Source organism: Podarcis cretensis (assembly GCF_951804945.1).
Source record: "Podarcis cretensis genome assembly, chromosome: 13".
Classification (NCBI taxonomy): domain Eukaryota; kingdom Metazoa; phylum Chordata; class Lepidosauria; order Squamata; family Lacertidae; genus Podarcis; species Podarcis cretensis.
The window spans coordinates 50,882,558-50,903,929 of NC_137182.1; the positions used below are offsets into that span (position 1 = coordinate 50,882,558).

The 21,372-nt window shown below is 50.2% G+C and overlaps 1 protein-coding gene and 1 long non-coding RNA gene across 2 annotated transcripts in view; both read right to left on the reverse strand.

The window, feature by feature from the left end:
- The window catches only part of LOC307202364, a 237,422-nt gene that overhangs the window by 15,897 nt on the left and 200,153 nt on the right, over positions 1-21,372 (reverse strand). The gene's annotated exons all lie outside the window — the stretch shown is intronic.
- NRL (neural retina leucine zipper) lies at positions 4,521-9,892 on the reverse strand. Its single transcript, XM_079951260.1, has 3 exons — positions 9,681-9,892; positions 6,473-6,869; positions 4,521-5,337 (listed from the first exon to the last, which is right to left on the reverse strand). Exons 1-3 carry the CDS (start codon positions 9,821-9,823, stop codon positions 4,960-4,962), a joined length of 918 nt encoding a protein of 305 aa, XP_079807386.1. The 5' UTR covers positions 9,824-9,892; the 3' UTR covers positions 4,521-4,959.

Below are 21,372 nucleotides of genomic sequence, written 5' to 3' on the forward strand. Positions count from 1 at the left end.
ATAAACTAAGCCTAAAATAAACTTAGGGACGCGGGTGGCGCTGTGGGTTAAACCACAGAGCCTAGGACTTGCCGATCAGAAGGTTGGCGGTTCGAATCCCCACGACGGGGTGAGCTCCCGTTGCTCGGTCCCTGTTCCTGCCTACCTAGCAGTTTGAAAACACATCAAAATGCAAGTAGATAAATAGGTACGACTCCAGCGGGTAGGTAAACGGCGTTTCTGTGCGCTGCTCTGGTTCGCCAGAAGCGGCTTAGTCATGCTGGCCACATGACCCGGAAGCTGTACGCCGGCTCCCTCGGCCAATAAAGCGAGATGAGCGCTGGAACCCCAGAGTCGGCCACAACTGGAACTAATGGTCAGGGGTCCCTTTACCTTTACCTATGGCACAGGAAGTATCGTATTTTTCGCCATATAGGATGCACTTTTCCCCCTCCAAAAATGAAGGGGAAATGTGTGTGCGTCCTATGGGGCGAATGCAGGCTTTCGCTGAAACCTGGAGAGTGAGAGGGGTCAGTGCACACCGACCCCTCTCGCTCTCCAGGCTTCAGGAAGCTATCTGCAAGCTCGGCGGGAGTTGCCGCCGGGCTCTCTAGACTTGCAGGCAGTAGATAAATAAGTACCGCTCCGGCGGGAAGGTAAACGGTGTTTCTGTGCGCTGCTCTGGTTCGCCAGAAGCGGCTTAGTCATGCTGGCCACATGACCCGGAAGCTGTCTGTGAACAAACCGGTTCCCTCGGCTAATAAAGCGAGATGAGCGCCGCAACCCCAGAGTCGGTCGCAACTGGACCTAATGGTCAGGGGTCCCTTTACCTTTACTTTAAAATAAACTTACAGTAACATAATCACACTATTCCGTACACGATAGTCAATTGTCATTCGCTTTTTACATGATGCCTTGGAATCAGTAATAAATAAAACAAAACTCCTGGGTCATTCCCTTATCAGTTATCCCGAGCAAGTTTGGTATCTGAGTTGACGATGTGACAAGTTCATAGTGATGCGTGTATCATTTCTTTGCGAGTTGGCACATCGGTTGCCTCCAAAATCTATGCGGTTAATATTTTGCTCACCGAGAAAATGCCCAATGAAAAGTTATCTCTGATGGCTGGACTGGAGTGGTTTGTTCCTCTTGATGAGGTGCAAAGGAATGAGAGCATAAGTGTTTAGAACAGAGCTTTCTAAACTTCTCATGTTGTGACACACTTTTTAGAAACGCTGCATCATTTTCCAACACAGTAATTCAGTTTTACTAGCAAACCAGAGGTTAAACTAACCCTTTTCCAGTCCCGGAAAGAGCACAAGGAGTGTTTGTGCGATACATCTGCACACTGCAGCCGACATGCTAATGTGTCGCGGCACACAGTTTGAAAAGCTCTGGGTTAGAGGCTGTGATTAATCAAATTCACATGGGAAGGCAGAAACTCAGAACAAATGTTTCTGAGCATGTACAGAGTTCCTTCTGTAACCTTTGCATCTCTAGGACTGGAAGCAGGGAGGTGGGGAGGCACAGTGTCTGTAGAAAAACATGGGCTCATTTCATTTTACACTTGTTGTTTTTATTATGTTTTTAGATATGCTGTAAGCCGCCCAGAGTGGCTGGGAAAACCCATCCAGATGGGCAGGGTATAAATAATAAAATTATTTTATTTTATTTTATTTTATTTTATTTTATTTTATTTTATTTTATTTTATTCTGGTCCTTGGATCTCCTAGCCTTTAGGGCTTGCTTGTCCTCTGGCGCCACCTTGTGCCCAGGGATGGCAACACCCCGTCTTATGGTTTCATCATCTCCTTTGGCCCCAGGGACAAAACTCAGCAAAACTGAAGCAGGGGAGGTGGGCTGTTGTTTTTTCCAGCTATGCTTTCAGTAGAGCTTTGACTATATTATTAATCACAGCACTTATTAATTCAGCACTTTTTTTAAGAGGGTGAAGAGAAATAATATACGTGGTGTTTTTGCAGTCCTTGCTTGTGAACATCATGCAGAATAGACTTGCCAGGAAGCTGTCTTACACAAAGCGAAGCCATTGGTCCATATAGCTCAGTATTGTCTACACGGACTGGCAGAAGCTCTGCAGGATTCTCTCTCCCAATCAGGGATTGAACCTAGGACCTTCGGCATGCAATCAGATGCTGGGCCACTGAGCTCCAGCCCTCCAGTGCTCACCCCACCCAACATTGTTAGCATCCCATTGTACAGATGTGGAAACTGAGGCACATGTGACTTGCCCAGGTGATAAGACCACGTCTAGGCAGACTTTGAGCCAAGGTGTCTTCACATCCAGGGCTTTTATCCATTGGATTGTATCCAGATCAGATTGCTAGGGAGCAAAAGGGAAAAGTCCCTCATTGATTATCTTAGCACAAGAAGGGAGTAAAGTACAGGAACGCTAAGCAGTCTTCTCTCTTCGAAATGTTCAGAAAGCCAGGCCTGACTACGTGGCCGTAAAGAGGCACCATGCAGAAACTGAAAGAACTCCACACTCTTTGTTACCTTCTTTTGTTTTTTTAAAGGGTCCTTTTATTATTTTTAAAAATCCATCCAGACCAGAAAATCTTCTGTCTCTGATTTCCCCCTTCTGGGCCGCCCACCGGCTCAGAATTTTCACTCGGAGCGAAAAGGAGTCGTTTCGAAAATAAATAGTAGAAAATATTGGAAAGCTAAACAGATTGAGGCAGCTGCCTGGGTGGGGTGGCATTGTTGCGTGTGCGTCAAAGGGAGCGATAAATTTGCGCCACACAATGCACATATTTGGGAGTCACCCGTTTGCCCACAGCCACGTCCTGCTTCCCCCCCCCCCGAATGCCCACCTTCCTGCCCCATGCGCAAGCAAACCACAAGCCACCCGGTCAGACACACACTAAGAATCACTCACAATCACCCCTGCACGAGTCCATGCTCAGAGTCATGCGCAGGGTTCATCTTAAGTGCGCTTAACAGCAAGGATAACTACAACGGGACAGCGCACAGCTGCACAATAAATTGCGTTTGCGCATCCCTTGCTGTGGGAACGCTCGATTGCATGCCGCTGTTTCTGAGTGCTTCTCCGACGGCACCATACATTTAAAGCACATTCAACGCACATTTAAAATGCATCCGATTTCCCCCAGTGAATCCCAGGAGCTGACAAGCTCCCAGGGTTCTTTGGGGGCATGCCATGCCCTTTAAGTGTGCTTTAAACGTGTGGTACGCTCATTTGTGCAGACATAAAACCCTGTCACACATCATTGCATGCACAGCTAATGCAAGTGTGTGGCTACAACAGCATGCGCGTGCACACACACACACACACAACACAGATTTGCATCTACACATTACAACTCCTTTCCATATTTTACATGCACGCTATGTTCCATTCTGAACATGCACTCTTTTATGATCGCACTGAAATGCACACACACAGAGAGAGACACTTTTATAGTAATAGGACCTGCCTAATATAATGCAGTTTTTTTAAAAAATCATTAATATAATTATCCCTTTCCAGGCAGTAGGGAAGGTGGACTCTCTAGATTTCCCAGCCTTCCCTCGTGGTTATGTTCCAAGATGCTGTCTCCATCTTCCTTTAAAACTCCTCTTGCCCTTTGCTCTTTGGACTCTCGGAATAAGAAAGACAGAGCACACAAACTGCAGCGGTGTTGTTTCTCCTCTTTGTCGAAAACGGAGTTTCCCAGACGGGGATTTGATCCTGGGATGTTGGGAGGAATTAGCATGTGGGGAGCGGGAAACTCTTAAAATAGCATGTTATCGACAGGAGGAAGGCCTGAGACTGTGGCTCCCTTTGGAGCAAAAAGCGTCCTTGAGACGCACTGTTAGATATCACCCCTTTCCCTAACAATTCCCCTGCAAAACAGGCCAAATCCTCAGAGGGTGTGCAGCGATTCTCTTCCCCGTCACGACATGGCCGCTGCACTTCAGTTCCACTGAGCTGTTTTGCCAGGACTGAGAAAGGGGCTGGGAGGGATGCTGGGGCTGTTGCTTAGCAACCGCAGCAAGTGCTTCCCTCCCCATTTCCGGAAATTTCTATCCCGTCACGCTAGGCCCACACGCTCTGCTCCCTTTATGTTAGCCCATTTCTCCCCACCTCAAAAACCAGCCCAGCAGGCCTGGAATTTTGAGCCACAAAGGAAAACCCCGCTACTGAATGTGAGATTATTTGTGTACAAAAACACACACACACACACACACATTTTTCCTTGCTGGAAATGGGCTCAAATTGTTTTGTGGCATCCGCCTGGTTTCCCTATACAAAATTGTATATTTTGTATGTGGCCCTCAGAACATAAGAACAGCCTGCTGGGTTGAGCCCAGGGCCCACCTAGCCCAGGATCTTGTTCTTGCAATGACCGGTTAGATGCCCTAAAGGGAAATCTGCAAAGCAGGACATGAGCTCAAAAGCGGGGTGCATGGATCCCCAAGAACCCAAATCCGGTGACCCCAATAGCCTCCCCAGGCCCCGCTGCAACCACATCACTGCCCAATGCAGTGGGGAGAAAATGGAAGCCGTCTTCAATCATCTCTCTCATACACACACACTCTCTGGCTTTTATTATTTTTCCTTTGCCTAGCGGTGGAGGTAAGAACGACGCAGAAAGCACACTTCTCAGAGAGCCCAAGAGCTCCCAGGATAGCTACACAACAGACTCGACGGGGCTTCGGCGCCACCGGGAACCATGGGAAACTGCAGTTCCCGGGGTTCCCTGGAAGGGAAGGAGCCACAACCTGCGAGATGCTTTTGCCGTGGAGATTGTCTCCTCGCCCGGCGGCCTATGTTCTCTTGCGCCACCTGGTGTGGGGAAAAGGGGAGTGCCTGTGTTCATGTCGCCCCCTAGTGGAGGGAAAGAGGAGGGCAGCCCCTTGGTCCACAGCGACCCCCAGTGGCCAAGTTGGTGGGGCAAGAAAGCAACCCGCCCAGTTCCCTCGCCCACCCACAGTCTGTCGTGCCAGGAAGGGAGCCGCTCATAGGTAAAAATGTGCCATCGAGGTGGGCTGAGGTGCCGGAGGCTCCGCCCCCTCGCCGCAGTGCCCCCCGGCGTGCCCCAGCAGCTTCTGGCAGCGGGCCTTGTAGATGTCCCTCTCGTGAGCTACCCTCGCCACCTCGGCGCGCAGGGACTCCAGCTGCTGCGCCAGCTGGGACTTTTCGGCCTCCAGGACGTGGCGCTGCTGCACCCTCTTGAAGCGGCACGACTGGGCGTAGCCACGGTTCTTGAGCGTGCGCCTCTTCTGCTTCAGCCGCTGCACCTCGTCCTTGCCGAAGCCGCGCAGCTGGCGGTTGAGGTCGCGCACCGACATGGAGACCAGCTGCGCGTCGGAGAAGCGGTCGCAGAGCGTGGACAGCTGTGAAGGGAGGGAGGGAAAGGGAGAAGAAATGCCAGTGAGAAGGTGAGCCGAAAATCCCTCCAGAGACATTTCCCTCTGGAAATCCCTCGGGGTTTTTTCCCTGCGGCCGGCCTCCCCGGTGGAAGAAAATCTCCACGGCAGAATTATCTGTGAATACTTCTTGCCAACTTTTGTCCCCACCCGGATAGTTCAGTCGGCAGAGCGTGAGACTCTTAAACTTGGGTTGGGGTGGTTCGAATCCCACATTGGGCAAAACATTCCTGCGTCGTAGGGAGTTGGGTCTGAAGATTCTCAGAGTCCCATTCAACTCTACAATTGTATGATTTTATGTTATGTTTGTTTATATTTATTTACAGTCATACCTCGGGTTGAAGTCGCTTCAGGTTCAGCCTTTTCAGGTTGTGCTCCGCGGCGACCCAGAAGTAACAGAGAGCGTTATTTCTGGGTTTCGCCGCTTGCGCATGCGCAGACGCTCAAAATGACATCGCGTGCATGCACGGAAGCGGTGAATTGCAACCCGCTGATGCAGGTTGCGTCCGCTTCAGGATGTGAACGGGGCTCCGGAATGGATCCCGTTCGCATCCAGAGGTACGACTGTACTTTTCTGGTAGATCTCCACATTGTGGCTCTCAGAGGCATGTAAGGGAAGGGTGCTCTGCACATGCTCCGGAGCTTTCGTCTTTACATCTCCAGCGCCTGGAAAGCAAATAGCAGGCAGTAAAATCTTGGGTGTAAAACCCTCTTAACTACAGCTGTGGGAGGGGCTGTGCTTGTTTATTTACCATACGACACATTGCACATGTTAGAATCCCAGAATTGTAGCGCTGGAAGGCACCCGAGGGTCATCTGGTCCAACCCCCTGAAATGCAGCAATCTTCCACCCAACATGGGTCTCAAACCCAACATCTTGTGATTAAGACCCTCCGGCTCTAACCAACTGAGCTGTCTCAGGGGGACCTTTATTGTTGAACTCCAGAATGATAAATAGGCCTCTGATCTGAAAAAGGACCCTTCCGCCTCTCCCGCCTTTCTCCTATGAACCTCTCGGCACTTTACAGAGCCCCCCTTTTCTGTCTCCCACTCCCCAAACGCCCATAATTCAACCCACCAACCTCTTCCCTCTCCCTCTCACCTGTTGCTGTTCCCCACCAGCTCCCTCGATGGCCCCTAAGAAACCTTGGAGCTGTGGGGCCGTTCCGCCCCGAAGACCCCCGTCCATCACGGGGACGCCCAGGAGAGCCTCCACTGCCTCGTCCAGACCCGGCATCAGCTGGGCTTCGGGGCCGCCCCCTGCCGCCGCCGACGCCAGCGACTGGTGGAGCGTGGCCATCCAGTACAACTCTTCGAGGGTGGACTTGGGGTCGCCTGCCTTGTCCAGGGTGGGCGAAGGGGGCACGGAGCTGCAGGGCGTGGAGCTCAGGGAGAAGCTGCCCTCCGTGCGGGACACTTCCTGCTTCACCACGAAGCGCAGCAGGTCGATGTCGTCTAGGTACTCCAGGCTCAGGGGGCTGGGCGGCGGGGCACCCATTCTGCGCAGGTGGGGAGAGGAAAGAGGGAGATTAGACGACTTCTCCCTGAGCTTTCCCCAGGGATAGAGAGCAGACCTTGGAAGCCTGAAGGTCGGCTTAATGGATTAGCTCTCCGTGTCAAAACAAACCCAGCATCCTGTTCTTCTCTACTTGGTAGAGACCACATAACACCGGTCTTGAAAGACCTACACTGGCTCCCAGTACGTTTCCGAGCACAATTCAAAGTGTTGGTGCTGACCTTTAAAGCCCTAAACGGCCTTGGTCCAGTATACCTGAAGGAGCGTCTCCACCCCCATCGTTCTACCCGGACACTGAGGTCCAGCTCCGAGGGCCTTCTGGCGGTTCCCTCACTGCGAGAAGTTACAGGGGACCAGGCAGAGGGCCTTCTCGGTAGTGGCGCCCTCCCTGTGGAAAACACCCTCCCACCAGATGTCAAAGAGAACAACAACTACCAGACTTTTAGAAGACATCTGAAGGCAGCCCTGTTTAGGGAAGCTTTTAATGTTTGATGTGTTACAGTATTTTAATATTTTTTTGGAAGCCGCCCAGAGTGGCTGGGGAAGCCCAGCCAGATGGGCGGGCTATAAATAATAAATTATTATTATTATTATTATTATTATTATTATTATTATTATTGGTCCACACCAGCCCCCCAACTGAGGGGCGCCAGCCCCCATGCTTCCTAGCCCCTCTCCGCAGCCTCGCAGCAGAGCAGGGTAACTAGGATGTCAGGTGCCAATAAATCCTGCCGTTGGGAGGGGAAAAGTTAACCCAGGCTGGCCTGCTTCAAATTCTGCAACAGAAAGGGAACCCCCTACCTAGCCAGAGGGTGCTTTGGGACTGTTGTTTTATTTTTAATCATTTATTCAGTTCATATACCGCCAGATCTCAGGACAGATCCTCGCAACATAAAACTACAACAGTAGGCTATTCATGTTTACATATGTATTAGGATAATAATATCAAATCCGTTCCAGAATGCATGGGAGTACATGACAGTGTATTTTCCCCTACATTGTATATATTCGTATATTGCTTCTTTCTACGCATTTTTATCCCTTTTTGTTTTTTGTTTCTTTTTCTTTGCATCCCTTTCTTTGTAACCGAAACCTTTCCCGTCAAAATATTGATACAAAACCCCCCACAAAATACATAGTAAAAATAAGAAGGATATAAAAACAAAGACAACGGCAAACCAACCATCCCCTCTCCCACAACAGATTTCAAAGGGTGTCGGATGTCAATCAGCTCAAGGCCTGGGTGAAGAGGACCCTTGTCGCCTGGAACCTAAAGGTGCCTAACAAAGGGCTGCCTCACATTCAATGCCAGTGTGGTGCAGTGGTTAGAGTGCAGGACGAGGACTTGGGAGACTCGAGTTCGAATCTTCACTCAGTTACAAAGCTCACTGGGTGACACAGTCGCTGCCCCCTCAGCCTAACCTAGTTTTCTGAATGGGGAGACCACGAACCCGCCACCCTGAACAAGAAGGTGGGAAATAAAGGCACAAAGCAGAGCCACATGACTTCCTCCCAGTAATTCTGGGAACTGCACTTTTCCCGTTGCAGAGTTCCAGTTCCTGAACAAACTACTTTTCCCAGGAGTCTCGGGGGGGGGGTGCAGTTTCTGATGTGCTTTAAATAGTGTGGGTCTGCCCTATACACATTAAGGCCAGCCAGCCAGCCCCTTTCTGATCCTGCCCTGAGCAGCTAGCCTGTCCCTGTTAAGATTATGACCAAGATCTGCAGAAATAAATCTTGCCTTTTCACTCAAAGCACCTCCATTAATCACCCACTGCAAACAGCTGTTTCCTGTTGAACTTCTGGTCGCCCCACCCTGCCTGCCTGGGACATCTCCTGCCTCTCTTGCTGGGGGGAGTGCAAAGTTGCGGGTATCACTGGGCGCCGTCGCAGAGTGTTTAGGGCGAAGTTAGAAGTCGGGGGCTTCTGATCAAGCTGGGGCAGCTATAAAAAGCGGGGTGTAGCAATTCTCTCTCTCCCTTCACCCCATTCCTGGCCAACCTGTCTTCTTCCCCTCTCTTAAGAGCAGACCAAAGACTCTGGTCTCCAGCAGCGCACTAACCACTATACCGCACTGCCTGAAAATGCCGTCGGGTTCAGTCGGTTCTGGTTTGATCGCAGCGGAAAACCCTTCCTGGGTCCCTCGAGTTTGGTTTTCATATTCCTCACTTTCAGAGACATGCAATGCTTCCTGGTCCCATTCGCTCTGACTGGTTTTGCACAGTCCTGCCCCTTCTGTGTCCCGTCCTTAAATAGGACCCACATTCAAAGCTGCTATCCTAAACCCACTCGCTTAGGAGTGAGGCCCCCACCCCCCAAGCTAAAAGGGACCTACCTCTGAAGAAAGAAGCCCAACAGGAGAGTAGAGGGGAGCCCACAACATCCCAGAGTCCAGATCTAGGGCAACGTCCCCGCAACCTGGTTCCTGCTGGGAGTTGTAGTACGAAACATCTGGAGGGAGCCAGGTTGTGGGGCCGGGGGGAGGCCTGTTCTAGATGCAGCCCTTTCTTACAGCAGCCTTCTAGGCGACTCGAGGAAAGTGATTTAGGGGAGAGAGAGAAAGCGAGGACACCACAAGTTGTTCACCGCTCTTCCCAAACGCCCCACACACAGACATAAACCCTCAAACGCCTCTCCAAGGCTGTTTTGCTGTGGCTCTCCAGGAGAGAGGAAGAGAAAGGGGGGAAACAGCACCCAATAGGTTTGAGGCACCTTGGGGTGGGGGGAAAGAACCCCCCCACACACACACACACCAGGAATGAACCCTGGCCGAGCCTGCGACCTCCCTGCCCACCTGTTTGTTTGGGAGTCCATCTGCCTCCTCCTCGCAGCTCCTGCGGTCCAGCTGTTGACCTTCCTGGCCCCTGCCCGCTGCTGCCAGGGGAGGGTGGCAGTCGCCCAGCCCAAGAGACCAGAGCCCGGACTCCGGGGTCCCATTTAAAGCTCCGGGGAAGGCTGAGTTCACAGGGACGCATTAGCCACCGGCCAATGGAGAAGGGACCTTGGACCTCATTAGCATGCCGGGGAAAAGGGGGCAGGCCCAGTACCTTTTTGGCTCTGCACCCCCCAGCCCAGAGGCCTCTTCCCACTTCTGTGGGAGTTGCTCGAGGGTGTCCCTGAACCCTCTGCACCAAGGAAGCCAGTTTCGTTCTGCTCAGCACTTCCTCATCTGGAGAGAAGAAGAAAAAAGCACAGAGGCCAAGATGTTGTTGTTTTTCGCTCCTTTGGCCTCCCAGCTGCGGTTGTGCAGCCAGTCACACAATCGCCGGAGAGGCCTGAGTCACAGTTTCCAGGCAGAAAAGCTGGGAAGGGCTGTGCCCCCTCCAGAGTGATGTTTCTGCAACATTCGTCCTTTTCGCCACATTTGTTATTTCACCCTTTTCTCAAGGTGCCGTAAAGGGTACTCCCTCGATTCATCCTCACGACGAACCTGCGAGGTAGATTAGGCTGAGAAGCAGCGACTCAAGGTCGCCCAGCAAGCTTTGTGGCCAAATGGGGAGCCCCACACTCTCGCTGCTGCCCCACACTGGCATTCGGGGCACAAAAATAGCACATCGGGTCACAAGATTCTGCGAGGAATCTTGGGAACTGTAGTTTCTTGAAGATGCCACGGTTTGCAGCACTGTGAGCGGATAAACTATAGTTTCTTTGCGGGAAGGCGTGACTTTTAAAGTGATGCGCGGTGTAGACACAACCTTTGCGGTGGAGTCACGCCACTTCGGTTGGTTCTGTAACACGACGGAAGTGGGGCCAAAATAAAACCAGAAGATTTGAGGCAGAATGGCGGGATTTCGGCAGAAAGCTGCCGAAGAATGAAGCAGTGTGGCCGCACCAAAGGTTTTTTAGGGGCAAACAGGATTGCCTGTGACATTCCTGATTGAGCCCCGAGTGCGGATCATGATGAATGTGCAATGAAAAGGAACGTTTTGCAGGGAGGAAATCCAGAAAGGGAGAGAGCAGGGTGTGACGGAAAGCTGTGCTGGTGGGGGCAGCTGAGATGGGACTGTGCGAGGTTGTGCCACTTAGCTCAGGTGCAGGGCTAATAACGCCAAGGCTGTGGGTTCGAATCCCCGTAGGAGCCAAGAAAACCTCTTAGCTCAGCGGTAGAGTACAGGATCTGCTTTGAAGAACATCGGGGAGATTGCTTTGAGGCCACATATAAAGGCAAGGCTAAGAGAGACCCCTGCCTGGATCCCTAGAAAGCCACTGCCAGCCAGTGTAGGCAGAATTGAGCTAAATGGGCCATCAATCTGGCTTGGAATAAGGCAGCTTTCTGGGGTTCCTCTCCCCTCCTCTGCCCCCCGCTTTCCCAGTTCGCAGTCCTGGCTGAACCCTTCAGCCCCTCAGTCACGGCCTTCACTTCAGGCCCTGCTGTCAACGACAAAAGCTACGAAACAGTCATAATGAGCACCTCTGAGCATATGCAGAGGGCGTTTCTGTCCCTAACCACAGCTCGCCTCGTACATGCCTGGGGCTAGGAGGAGGGAATCGGAGCCGGGTCGCTCTCCGGGTCCATTTAAAATCTAAAAAGCTGCCTCCTGTTTTGCGTGGAGGAGAAGCACTCTGCACATGCTCAGAGACAAGGCCGTTTTTGTAAGCAGAAGCCGTCTCCCTCCAGGAAGGCGTTCTAGAAACCTCTTTCGCCCTTTCGCCCTTTTTATTTTCATGCAGGGTTCTACCCCCCTTGGGGAAAATGCACTCTGCGTATGTTCAGAGTTGTGGTCAGGGAGAATTGCCAGAACTTTCAGAAGCAAACTTTCTCTCTCGGGTGACTCAGCTGGGTCCATTTTGATGCAACAGCGCTCAAAACAGCAGAGCGGGCTGGGGGGAGTGCGCACAGAAAACGGGCGAAACCTCACTTTGGCGTATTAAAAGGCCCCCGTACGTGGGGCAGGTTTGGGGCACTGGGGGGCTGGCCGGGGGGGGCGACATGTTGTCCAAGCCCAAGCCTGTGGCCCGGTTGCCATGGCTTCTGCCCCGGCCTACGCTTTCCTAATACCCAGCGGTTGCTAGGACAAAGGGGCCGGGGAGCGTTGCTAACCCTTTGTGACAGGGGATTCTCGGCCTATTCAGGGTGACGTCACCCTGTCATCAGGCCTCACCCCACCGCTGGCCCGGACGCTGCCAACCCTGGCGTGACCTCCCCACCTGACCGGGCCCTGTTGTTAAGCCAAAAAGTGGGGGTAAAGTGAGGGGGGAGAGCCTCCCCTGGCAAAATAACAGGCCCTTGTCCTGTTAGCCCCTGCCGGTCCCCTCCGTCCGCTACCCAGCGCTCAAACAAACAAACCCAAAAAGTTTGGGAGGTTGTGCACAAAATGCGCTTTTTCTTCTTCTTGCTGTGAGTTGATTCATCTGAGTGGACCGCCTTGCAGGGGGCGATAATGGGCTCGATTCTGAATCCTCTGCTGCCTTGTGGGAGCAGAAAAGGCTCAGGAGCGAACCCGATGCAAACATACCCTCCGACGTTCCTCTGATGGAAATAGGGACTTTGCATTCCATCGTTATCGTTTTACTATTTCTACCCCAAGCGTTTTATTGGATTGCCCCAGCACTCCAACATATATAAGAAACAGAACAAAACATTAAACATTTTTAAAAAGACTCGACGCCTACTTCTTGGGAGAAAAGCAATGACAAACCTAGACAGCATCTTAAAAAGCAGAGACATCACCTTGCCAACAAAGGTGTGTATAGTAAAAGCTCTGGTTTTCCCAGTAGTGATGTATGGAAGCGAGAGCTGGACCATAAAGAAGGCTGATCGCTGAAGAATGGATGCTTTGAATTCTGGTGCTGGAGGAGACTCTTGAGAGTCCCATGGACTGCAAGAAGATCAAACCTCTCCATTCTGAAGGAAATCAGCCCTGAGTGCTCACTGGAAGGACAGATCCTGAAGCTGAGGCTCCAAGACTTTGGCCACCTCATGAGAAGAGAAGACTCCCTGGAAAAGACCCTGATGTTGGGAAAGATGGAGGGCACAAGGAGAAGGGGACGACAGAGGACGAGATGGTGGGACAGTGTTTTCGAAGCTACCAGCATGAGTCTGACCAAACTGCGCGAGGCAGTGGAAGACAGGAGTGCCTGGCGTGCTCTGGTCCAGGGGGTCACAGAGAGTCGGACATGACTAAACGACTAAACAACAACAACAACAAGATGGGATGGCTCAGGAGTTGGATAACTCCGTAGCCTCCAGTGAAAATGGGGACATCCTAAGGAAAAGCAGAATATTCCGGGATCAAATCAGAAACCGGGATGGCTTCTCTAAATCAGGGATGTCCCTGGAAAATAGGAACACTTGGAGGGTTTGCACAAACCAGAAGTGGAGTCCCTAAGGGGCTTGGAGGGCTCCTTGTACTCCTCCTTCCGGCAACTCCCACAGTCAAGCTGGTGCCAAATATCTTGCTCTGCTTGTGACTGAAGACTCCAGTGACAGGATCAGGCCAGTGGTCCATCTTAGCCAAGCATCCTGTTCTCACAGTAGCTACTCTGGTGCTACGGAAAGAGGCTTGGAAGCAGTGCCAGATTTACGTATATGCTAAACAAGCTATAGCTTAGGGCCCCACTCTCTTTTGGCCCCCCCCCCCAAAAAAAATTAAAGGTGGGAAAAACTGGATGTACATTTCCAAAATATAAGATAAAAAACAAATAAAATAAAACCTATATACAGCAACAGTGTTGTGTGTTGTGTAGGCTCCTATGATGTAAGCTAACCTGCTCCTTAAAATATCACTGGTTTGCTCCTTTCTATGTATAGGGTGCCTACGTTCTGCACGGACTGGTTGCATGGCAACATGGGCAAATGGCTTGAGATAATAATAATAATAATAATAATAATAATAATAATACATTTTATTTATACCCCGCCCTCCCCGGCCAGAGCAGGGCTCAGGGCGGCTAACACCATTAAAATTACAGTAAAAACATAATAATAAAATAAAAAAAACAATTTTAAATATAAGTTAAAATGCAATTTAAAATGCAGTCTCATTTTAAAAGTAGCACCTTAGGTCCATAAATTACCATATAGCATATATTCAACACAAAAAAGCGACAATTTGTTGTTGACAACAGTGGCGTAGCGTGGGGGGTGCAGGGGGGGCCGGTCACACCGGGCGCAACATCTGGGGGGGGGCGTGCTCGCCGCCTCCGGAGTCGCCGAAGAGCCTCGGGCGCAGGCTGTAGCAGAGCCCCATGTCTCGCGGAACCGACGAACTGTGCGCGCGTCCGGGCTGAAGGCGTCTGGCAAGCAGCGGCTCTCAGCGCTCGCCGCGGTCCCCGCGTGTCAGGGCCGCGGAGGGCGCGCCAGGCTGCTGCAGCTGCTGGGCCATGTTGCATTTTCCTCGCCTCTCTGCCCTCCTCCTCCTCCAGGCAAGCGGCGTCGTTTGGGCGGCAGCGCCAGCGGCAACTCGCCTCAGATCATCTGACACGGACCCACCGCCACCGCCGTGGCTACCTTACCGTAAATACCCCAGCCCAGGCAGCAGCAAGAAGAAGCTGGCAGCGGCGGCAGGTTAGGGGTTAGGGGGCACAAATTACTTGCCTTGCCCCGGGTGCTGACAACCCACGCTACAAAGGACAGCTGGACATATAAAGGGCCCCATTACCTTCAGTAGCTTAGCGCCTCATCAAAACTAAATCCGGCCCTGCCTGGAAGCAGAATTCAAGGACAAGAGCACCCTCATAGAATGGTAGAGTCGCAAGGGACCCCCAGAGGACATCTAGTCCAACCCCCTGCAACACAGGGATATCAGCTAAAGCGTTTGCGACAGGCGGCCATCCAACCTCTGCTTAAAACCCTCCAAGGAAGGAGAGTCCACAACCTCCCGAGGGAGACCATTCCGTTGCCAAAGACCTCTTACAGTGAGAAAGTTCTTCCTGATATTGAGTTGGAATCTCCTTTCGTGCCATTTCAAGCCATGGGTTCGAGTCCTGCTCTCCAGAGCAGGAGAAAACAAGCTTGCTCCTTCCTCCAAGGGACTGCTCTTTATAATAAATATAATAATAATTTTTTATTTACACCCCACCCTTCCCGGTTCAGAAAACCGGGCTTAGGGCGGCTAACAACAAATTTAAAACACTTAATTGATGCAACAAAAACCAGCACAAAATACAATATAAAACGTGAATGACAATAAATTCAGAATTCAAAAATCCATTTAGGGGGGAAATCCATCCAATAAACATTAGATGATCACCAGGGCTAGCTGGCTAAATTAGTCCTATTTGGGCCAGCGAGGAGACCAGGGGAGAATTAGCTGTGGGATCCCAGAGCGGGTAATCTTCATAAAAAGGGGGAGGGGAGGGAAGGAAGGGGAATAAAAGATCAGGTTAAGTTCAAATTGAAAGCCAGACAGAATAGCTCTGTCTTACAGGCCCGGAGGAAGGAGGTTAAATCCTGCAGGGCCCTGGTCTCATGGGACAGGGCATTCCACCAGTTCGGAGCCATCACTGAGAAGGCCCTGGTGGAGGATAATCTGATTTCCTTAGGGCCCTGGACTTGTAAACTACGATTATTCATGGACCTTAAGGTCCTCTGCGGGGCATACTAAGAGAGGCGGTCCCGTAAATATGAGGGCCCTAAGCCACAAAGGGCTTTAAAGGTCCTTTAGATATTTGAAGATGGTTGTCTTCCTACGGTTCCCAGAGTCTAGCAATTCGAAAGCCTTGCTGCCTCTGAATGTGGAGGCAGAGCAGAGCAACCTGGCTAATAGCTAACAATGGCTTCCTCCTCCGTGAGAATTGATCCAATTTTCTTTTCAAACCATCCAAGTCTGTGACTATCCTGTGGGAGGGAGTTCCACAGGTTAACTATAGGCTGCATAATTCTATCTGCCTGAATGGGTCGCTGGGTGTCTATTTGATATTGATATTACACCGTGTTTTTAAACGTATTTGCTGTTTCATATTGTTCTCAACCACTTTTGTTGCTGTTAGGCACTTGCATGAAAGGGGGGTGAAATTTTTTTTATTATTAATAATGATAGCAGTATGGTGTTTTTTCTGGTCTGGAGTATATGAAAAGCAGGAATGCTGACAAGGCCTCAGTTGAGGTAAGACAATATACTAGTCCTTTGTGAGTTGTCCTGTAGTGCAACAAGGTTCGAGATCACGTTAACCCCTAAAACAAAGGGAAGCTGTTTTTCTGTGTGTTTAACCCGTGACCTGTCATTTACCAATAGGGGGGAAAAAGTTTAGTTGTGAGCAAGAGGGGAATTAAAAGGGAACCATTTAGCAACCAGGGACGCGGGTGGCGCTGTAGGTTAAACCACAGAGCCTAGGGCTTGCTGATCAGAAGGTCGGCGGTTCGAATCCCTGCGACTGGGTGAGCTCCCGTTGCTCGGTCCCTGCTCCTGCCAACCTAGCAGTTCGAAAGCACGTCAAAGTGCAAGTAGATAAATAGGTACCGCTCCGGCGGGAAGGTAAACGGCGTTTACGTGCGCTGCTCTGGTTCGCCAGAAGTGGCTTAGTCATGCTGGCCACATGACCCAGAAGCTGTACACCGGCTCCCTCGGCCAATAAAGCGAGATGAGCGCCACAACCCCAGAATCAGTCACAACTGGACCTAATGGTCAGGGGTCCCTTTACCTTTACAATACTGTCTTATTTATTTTATAGTAGAGTACATTGTTCAATAGGGGACGTGGGTGGCGCTGTGGGTTAAACCACAGAGCCTAGGGCTTGCCGATCAGAAGGTCGGCGGTTCGAATCCCTGCAACGGGGTGAGCTCTCATTGCTTGGTCCCTGCTGCTGCCAACCTAGCAGTTCGAAAGCACGTCAAAGTGCAAGTAGATAAATAGGTACCGCTCCGGTGGGAAGGTAAACAGCATTTCCGTGCGCTGCTCTGGTTCGCCAGAAGCAGCTTAGTCATGCTGGCCACATGACCCGGAAGCTGTCTGCGACAAACACCGGCTCCCTCGGCCAGTAAAGCAAGATGAGCGCCGCAACCCCAGAGTCGGCCGAGACTGGACCTATTTAGCATCAGGAAAAAGGTTTCTGGGATGTTGACGGACAGAGAGAAATGCCCGTCTCCATCTCAGCTTCATCTCTTTGCGACACTAGCAGCTTTTTCAGATGTCTTTTTGTGCCCTGTCGGTACAGCGCGAGACTCTTAGCCACAGGGTTGCCTTCCAACTCTAGAATTCTTTGATTCTTCTCTGGATCATCCACACAGAGGAGGAAACATGGCTTTTCAGATTTCAGTTTCTTACTGCTTGTAATAATTTTCACCCGGGTGAATTTTCTGTTTGGATCTTCCTAGATCCTAGTTCGCGACAGCCCAGTTGATCTCTCCATAACATACATCTAAAACTACAGCAGGATCCTCTTTCCTGGAATTTCACTCTCGACTGGTAGGTGTGTTCTTCCCTTGAACCAAACATGTACTCAGGACATCTGGGAAAATCTGGTTAGCGTTAACTAGAAGCCCGAAAGAGTTTAGGTGGGTTGGTGTAGGATTCAGCAACGGTGAAGAGAAAGTTAATTTTAATATTGCTCGTTGCGCTTCTAAGTTTCCTAATAAAATTGTATATTCATATTCTGTTTCGTTTCTCCATGTTAGCACTGCACACACTGTTCCTTATTTCTCCCTTCCTCGAGATTCATTCATATATCATGTGCTGTTGACTTCGCTTCGATATAATTTCATTAGTATCCTCTAGTATTTTCACTGGTCTTCTGCTGAGGTCTGACGCTGGTGTCCTGTCCATTGGGACAATCGAAGAACCTTGTGTTCAGGGTGCATTCTTTGGCGAAGAAGGGGAGCAGCATTAGATGCCACGGCACAGGTGGAAATTCAACAGGTAACTGTTTTCCCCATCGGGCTGTGCTTGCTTGATTTCTGCCTGTCACACAGATCAGGAGACCTGGCAAAGGGGTGGGGAGAGGAAGACTGCATCCATCTTGGTCTGTACAAAGGCCCAACATGCATGCTTATGGTGCCACCTGAATGACCACTAGGAAACACAGCCACGTGAAGGCAAGTCCTCCAAGGGAAACCCTGAAGCCGTTCCACACCTACATTTAAAGCACATGGCTAGTTTACTCCTCTCAGAACTATAGTTCCTAGCACCCTTAACAAACTATAGTTCCTGGGATTCTTTGGGGGAAGCTATGGACCGTACTGTATAGTTCAAGCTCTGGTTTTCCCAGTAGTGATATATGGAAGTGAGAGCTGGACCATAAAGGAGGCTGATCGCCGAAGAATGGATGCTTTTGAATTCTGGTGCTGGAGGAGACTCTTGAGAGTCCCATGGACTGCAAGAAGATCCAACCTCTCCATTCTGAAGGCAATCAGCCCTGAGTGCTCACTGGAAGGACAGATCCTGAAGCTGAGGCTCCAAGACTTTGGCCACCTCATGAGCAGAGAAGACTCCCTGGAAAAGACCCTGATGTTGGGCAAGATGGAGGGCCCAAGGAGAAGGGGATGACAGAGGACGAGATGGTGGGAAAGTCTTCTCGAAGCTACCAGCATGAGTTTGACCAAATTGCGGCAGGCAGTGGAAGACAGGAGTGCCTGGCATGCTCTGGTCCATGGGGTCACGAAGAGTCGGACATGACTAAACGACTCAACAACAACAATGGGCTTTAAATGTATGCAGCAATTGCAACAGCTTTGCTTGTTTAAGGGCAGAGGAGCTTAGCCAGGGGGAAAAGATGGCTGTCCTGTTTTGTTATTATATTTATTTATTCATTTACTATGCCTTTTGTGGTTTTTATATTGTGATTTTATGTTGCAAACAGCCCTGAGATCTGCGGATGAAGGGCTGCATGAAAAGTTTATTTATACTGGTACCTCAGGTTAAGTACTTAATTCATTCTGGAGGTTCGTTCTTAACCTGAAACTGTTCTTAACCTGAAGCACCACTTTAGCTAATGGGGCCTCCCGTTGCTGCCGCGCGATTTCTGTTCTCATCCTGAAGCAAAATTCTTAACCTGAAGCACTATTTCTGGGTTAGCGGAGTCTGTAACCTGAAGCGTATGTAACCTGACGTACCACTGTATTTGGTTTTCAGATAAGTGGAAAGTTTAGAAAATAAATAATCCCTAAAATTAAAATACAAAACATGACAATACAATGGGAAGAAAGGATGTAAATATCAGTGCAGTTTTCAGATTGGTCACATATCCCAAACGCCCGACGAGACAGGAGGCAAAGATGGTTGTCGTTATTCTGCAGTGCTGTGTGAAACAAGGTCGCAGCGCATAGAATCATAGAATCATAGAATCATAGAGTTGGAAGAGACCACAAGGGCCATGGAGTCCAACCCCCTGCCAAGCAGGAAACACCATCAGAGCACTCCTGACATATGGTTGTCAAGCCTCTGCTTAAAGACCTCCAAAGAAGGAGACGCCACCACACTCCTTGGCAGCAAATTCCACTGTCAAACAGCTCTTACTGTCAGGAAGTTCTTCCTAATGTTTAGGTGGAATCTTCTTACTTGTAGTTTGGAGCCATTGCTCCATGTCCGCTTCTCTGGAGCAGCAGAAAACAACCTTTCTCCCTCCTTTATGTGACATCCTTTTATATATTTGAACATGGCTATCATATCACCCCTTAACCTCCTCTTCTCCAGGCTAAACATGCCCAGCTCCCTTAGACGTTCCTCATAAGGCATCGTTTCCAGGCCTTTGACCATTTTGGTTGCCCTCCTCTGGACACGTTCCAGTTTGTCAGTGTCCTTCTTGAACTGTGGTGCCCAGAAGTGGACACAGTACTCCAGGTGAGGTCTGACCAGAGCAGAATACAGTGGCCCTATTACTTCCCTTGATCTAGATGCTATACTCCTATTGATGCAGCCCAGAATTGCATTGGCTTTTTTAGCTGCCGCGTCACACTGTTGGCTCATGTCAAGTTTGTGGTCAACCAAGACTCCTAGATCCTTTTCACATGTACTGCTCTCAAGCCAGGTGTACATGTGAAAAGGATCTAGGAGTCTTGGTTGACCACAAACATGCATAGCATGGAGTGAATCTGGTTCTAATGTGCAACATATGTTTTTCACAGCTGACCCCTGACCTTTTCAAGAGCCGAAAAGCCATCTCCTTCCCACACGAACACAGCTAGGCTTCTATCCACCCGGATGGTCCATAACATTGCTTAGGTTTTTTAAAAAGCTGTTAAATGTGTTCAGACGCTCTCAATGTTTTCAGGTGGTTTCAAAATTCCTCTTAAATACTTTTAAAAATTGCATTCTTTTACCTTTTTGATGCTCACCACTCTGGCTCTTCTGGGAAGGACTGTATGAAAATTGAATAAATAATAGTTATTATGATTTTTGCTCATTGTATAGTGTATTTTATCACATACAAAACGCTGACTGACCCCCTTGAAGAAAGACCACGGTCCCAGCCTTCTCGATAACCAGATTCTCCAGATGTCTGTAAATAAAACTGAGCTCTCCTAATCGCATCAGGGTATATTCTCTGTTTAATTGGCCAATCTTTCTATTATCTCCCGCCACCCCCGTTGGCCCCTTCTCCCTGCCCCGCTCTCATGTCTCGACCTCGCTGACCCACATTCTCCCCTGACTAATCCTGACCACAGCATTCCAGCCAAGCCGATCCAATGCCCCCTGCCTTGATCCCAGCAAACAAACAGGCAGATTAGCAGAATGGGGAGACTTTTAATGGGATCTAGTGGGAGTGGGCCAGAAGGGAAGATTTCTCCTGCCGGATCAGCCAGGGGTTAAACTTTTAACCCCAGCAGTCCGCACAGCCTCCACCGCCTCCTCCAACTTCAGATAAGGAAGGGGAGATTATCTCTCCAGGGTGCCAGGGGTTAAACCATTGGGTGTTGGGCAGGGTGCCAGGTGAAAGGTGCGGGGGGGGGGGGAGAGAGAAGGAAGGGTTGAATCAGTTGGAGACAGGAGCTTCTTTCACTTGTTTGTTGTTGTTGTTTAGTCATTTAGTCGTGTTCGCCTCTTCGTGACCCCATGGACCAGAGCACGCCAGGCACTCCTGTCTTCCACTGCCTCCCGCAGTTTGGTCAAACTCATGTTCGTAGCTTTGAGAACACTGTCCCACCATCTCGTCCTCCGTCATCCCCTTCTCCTTGTGCCCTCCATCTTTCCCAACATCAGGGTCTTTTCCAGGGAGTCTTCTCTTCTCATGAGGTGGCCAAAGTACTGGAGCCTCAGCTTCAGGATCTGTCCTTCCAGTGAGCACTCAGGGCTGATTTCCTTAAGAATGGATAGGTTTGATCTTCTTGCAGTCCATGGGACTCTCAAGAGTCTCCTCCAGCACCAGAATTCAAAAGCATCCATTCTTGGGCGATCAGCCTTCTTTATGGTTCAGCTCTCACTTCCATACATCACTACTGGGAAAACCATGGCTTTAACTATACGGACCTTTGTTGGCAAGGTGATGTCTCTGCTTTTTAAGACGCTGTCTAGGTTTGCCATCGTCTTTCTCCCAAGGAGCAGGCGTCTTTTAATTTTGTGACTGCTGTCACCATCTGCATTTCACTACAAACCCTGAAATATGAGAACCCC

Excerpts from the sequence above, each read along its gene's own strand:
- NRL (XM_079951260.1), bottom strand. The coding sequence starts at position 9,823 with ATGGGACCCCGGAGTCCGGGCTCTGGTCTCTTGGGCTGGGCGACTGCC. Across the intron at positions 6,870-9,680 it reads ATGGACTCCCAAACAAACAG|AATGGGTGCCCCGCCGCCCA; the intron begins GTGGGCAGGGAG and ends CCACCTGCGCAG. Across the intron at positions 5,338-6,472 it reads CTGGTGGGGAACAGCAACAG|CTGTCCACGCTCTGCGACCG; the intron begins GTGAGAGGGAGA and ends CTCCCTTCACAG.